General features: G+C 62.9%; 1 protein-coding gene across 1 annotated transcript; it reads right to left on the bottom strand.

Annotated features, from left to right (window-relative positions):
* Positions 1-283: 283 nt before the first annotated feature.
* On the bottom strand, positions 284-3,520 carry IRF2BPL (interferon regulatory factor 2 binding protein like). Its single transcript, XM_041759068.1, has one exon. The coding sequence runs from the start codon at positions 3,502-3,504 to the stop codon at positions 1,141-1,143; it is 2,364 nt and encodes a 787-aa protein (XP_041615002.1). The 5' UTR covers positions 3,505-3,520; the 3' UTR covers positions 284-1,140.
* Between the last annotated feature and the right edge of the window lie 243 nt (positions 3,521-3,763).

Here is a 3,763-nt window from a genome sequence, read left to right as displayed (position 1 = left end):
CAATGCCATTTGCAGCTGGGGCGCTCAGGGAAAATAGAGATGCAGAAGAGTAAACAGAAATTGCTTAGTCAGCAACTGTCCTGCCCGAAGAGGTGAATGTAAATAGTCTGGTGGGGGGGGGAGGGGCAGTCCGCCAGCACAGGGCCTTCTACAGATGCCACCTCCCAGGCTTTGCAAAGACACCAGCATTTGTGCTCTACGTTGGCAGGGAGGGTGTCCCCTATGTTGGAACTACTACGTGGCCTTAGCTCTAGAAAAACACACTTGCTGACTCGGGGCAGAATTAATATCAATTGAATTTATTACAAGTTACTAAGCTCCAAGGCACATTACAGTGTTCTGTTAACTACAGAAATGTATAAAGGACAAACAGAGCAGATTCCCCATGTCTAGCATTTCGCTCTACTGTTCAAAAGCATCCGTGCATCAATAAAGCAAAAACAAAACAACACGTGAAGATCCAACACATTCAGGTCCGTAGAAACAAACCAAAACATTTTCCCTCACAAACTTGCAACAAAAAACACCCCGCCCCCCCCAACAACCACCCCCCCTTACCATTTTGCAAACAAAACAGAAAAACAAAACAGAACAGAACAAAATGGAACAAAATAAAGTGAAGACTTCAACACTTGGGGCTGTTTAGAAAGAAGCTTTCACCATTTTATAGCATCTTTTTTTTTTTTTTTTTTTTTAGGCAGCAACACTGGCCTTGGCAAAAAAAAAAAAAAGTCATTTTCTTTTGTGTTTTTTTTTTTTTTCCTTTCAGAGAGTGCATAACATTTACAAAAATACACACCAGCAGCAGTCGTTGCTAAGGGCTATTAATTCTGTACCTAGGCAAACACTCTGCCACCAAATAAATGCTAACGAAATGATGCAAATGACCCAACCAATATTATACTGCTTAACACAAACCAGCTTATCCTTCAAATGAAGAAGTTACATACCTTTTGTTTCAAAATATAGAAACATACGACGAAAATAATGTCTATACATAAGACTAACTTTTTGCAGTTTGTTATATTCACAATTCTACATCTTAGGGGCAAGGGGAGGGAGGGTCGCTGTGGGTGGGGGAGGGGCTCTCTGGATCGGAGAGGAGCTGGTCAGGGGCAGAGGAGGTGGCTGTCTTGTGGTTCAAGGGTCTCTCTCCTTTTTCACTTTAACATCTCCAGCTAAGATCGTCGCGATTTCGCCCTGCATGAAGGCCCAAGGTACATTCGACCCAACCAGGGGGCATTTCTCTCCGCTGGGGCAGTACACCTCGCCGGTGGCCCCCTGGGCCTTGATACTCTCTCTAGAGCAAGGGAAGCAGAATTTGTGGCTGGGGACGGACGGGCACTGAACGAAATGCGTGTCCTCCAAACGTTCGTGGCAAATGGTACAGCAGAGGGGCCCGCTGTTGGCCATAGGGGAATCCGGAATGTTTTGGGGGTGCACTTGGTCCATGCCCGGGTGGGTGCTAGGCGGCGGGGGCGCCACCTGTAAATTCAGGTCCCCGTTCCGTGATGCCAAGCGGCGCTGCCCGGGCACAGAGGCCGGCGACACCGGGCTGCTGCTGTTGCGCCTGGCGGACGCGGTGGTGGAGTGCACGGAGCTGCCGTCCTTGGGCGAGTGCGCCGTGCCCAGAGTGTCTGCCACCGACATGAGGGCGGCCATGGGGGACGGGCCGTTCTGAGGGGCCGACTCGGGCGGGGTGGTCCGGTTGGAATGGGGTCCCAGGGGCGGGGGCGGCGGGGGCGGGCCCCCGGCCGCGTGCCCCGGCGCCGCAAAGCCGCCGGCCGACATGGTGAGCTTCAGTGCCTCGCTCTGGTTCGCCATCCACTGCTGCCTCTGCTGCTCCTCGCCCAGTTTGAGGGCGCCCTCGGCGGAGTCCGGGGGCTCGGGGGACGCCTTCCTCTTGCGGAGACTGGCGGCGGTGCCCCGGCCCGAAGGCGCGGCGGGCGGCAGGGCCCCGGTGCCCGGGGGCGCGCTGGGGGCGCGGCTCAGACTCACCAGGGCCGTGGGCAGCATGGGGCAGCTGGCGTCCAGGTAGGGCTGGGGCAGCATGTCGGCGCCGGGCACGCCCTCCTTGAAGAAGCGCACGGCCTCGGGCAGCAGGTCTCCCAGGAGGCGCCAGTCCCCGGAGCCGTGCTTCTTCTCGTACTCCAGGTACTTGAAGCCGGAGGAGAGACCCCGGCCGAAGTCCTTCATACAGTCCTGGTACATCTGCTTGGCCACCCCGGACGCGCTGGAGTACACGTTGCCGGAGCCCGTGGGGTACTCGATGAACAGCTTCAGCTCGTAGTCCATGCCGGGCTTGGACACGGCGTCGAAGGCGAAGACGCGGCCCAGCAGCGAGTGGTCCTTCTTGAAACGCACCTCGTAGGGCGTGCAGCCAGCCAGCGTGAGCAGCGTGTCGCGGACCATCTTGGGCTTGTTGGCCCACTCCTCGGCGCGGTTGCGCAGGCTCTCGCTCAGCTCGGCCAGGGCCTCGGCGTTGCGCTGCTTCTCCTTCAGCTCGCGCTCCTGGTCGGTGCTCGACACCGAGCCGGGCCTTTTGCCGCCAGCACCCACCCCCACCTCCGCCACGGACGACGAGGTCGAGGACGACGCCGAGGACGACGCGGCCGAGACGCCCGGGGCGCCCCCAAGACAAGCGGGGCCCCCGGGTGCCCCTGGGGGCGCGGGCGTCGGGGGCCCACGGCTGCCGAGGCCGTGGGGCGGCGGCGGGGGCAGCACCGCGGCGCTGGCCGGGCCGTTAAGTAGCGTCTGCGGCAGCAGGTTGGGGGGCACCGCGAGCTGGGGGCCTCCGCCACCCCCCGGGTTGGGCAGCCCCGTCACTAGCCCACCGTGCGTCCCGCGCCGAGACGCCACCGACGCGGCGGCAGAGGAGGAGTTGGGGCTCTGGCGGTTCAGCTCCGGGGGGCCCTCCTCCGGTGTCGGCTTGGGGAAGCCGTTGGGGCCGCCCAGCCCGTTGGGCAGCCGCGCGGCGTGGCTGCTGCTCCCCAGGCTCACCGGCGGCGGCGGGTACTCGAAGCGGCTGCGCTGCTCCACCGCGGCGGCGGCGGCGGCGGCGGCGGCGGCGGCGGCGCTCAGGCCGTAGCGCTCCAGGCCGGACGGGGCCGCCAGCACCGCAGGTTTGCTGGAACCGTCGACGTGGTTGAGCTGCTGCTGCTGCTGCTGTTGCTGCTGCTGCTGCTGCTGCTGCTGCTGCTGCTGCTGCGCGGCCGCCGCCGCCGCCGCCGCCGCGGCCGCCGCCTCCTTAGCCGACAGGGCCACCGTCTTGACCCCGACGGGCGGCGGCGGCCCGGGGGAGCGGCCGTCCTGGAAGCAGCCGTGCGCCCGCTTCAGCTGGCGCGCCGTCTCGATCACGAACTCGATGCGGTCGGCGCCCTCGTAGTTGACGCAACCGCGGCATACGGGTTCCGAGAAGTCCCAGATCATGGCCCAGGGCATGCGGGGCAGGTCGCACAGGTAGCAAGACTGTCTCCGGGACGAGGACACCTGCGCCGCCGACATGATGCCCGCCCTGGGGAAGGTAGGCCCCCGCCCAGGCTGTCTCCGCGGCGCCTTCTCCTCCGGGAGGACTGGCCGGCTGGGGAGGGAGTCCGGCTGCGGGGGAGGAAGGGGGGGCGAGAAAGTTCTGCCCCAGGGGCTGGAGGGAGCGCGAGTCTCCGCCGCCGGCGCAGCGCCTCTCCGTGGGGGCTCCACCGCCGGGGCGGCGGACGAGTGCTGCCCGCTCGTCGCCCCCACCTCCGACTGCGGCTGTGTCGTCGGG

Source organism: Vulpes lagopus, chromosome 6 (genome assembly GCF_018345385.1).
Source record: "Vulpes lagopus strain Blue_001 chromosome 6, ASM1834538v1, whole genome shotgun sequence".
Taxonomy (NCBI): Eukaryota; Metazoa; Chordata; class Mammalia; order Carnivora; family Canidae; genus Vulpes; species Vulpes lagopus.
The sequence above is the reverse complement of the archived record's forward strand: the minus strand, read 5'-3'. Positions and strand labels throughout refer to the sequence as shown.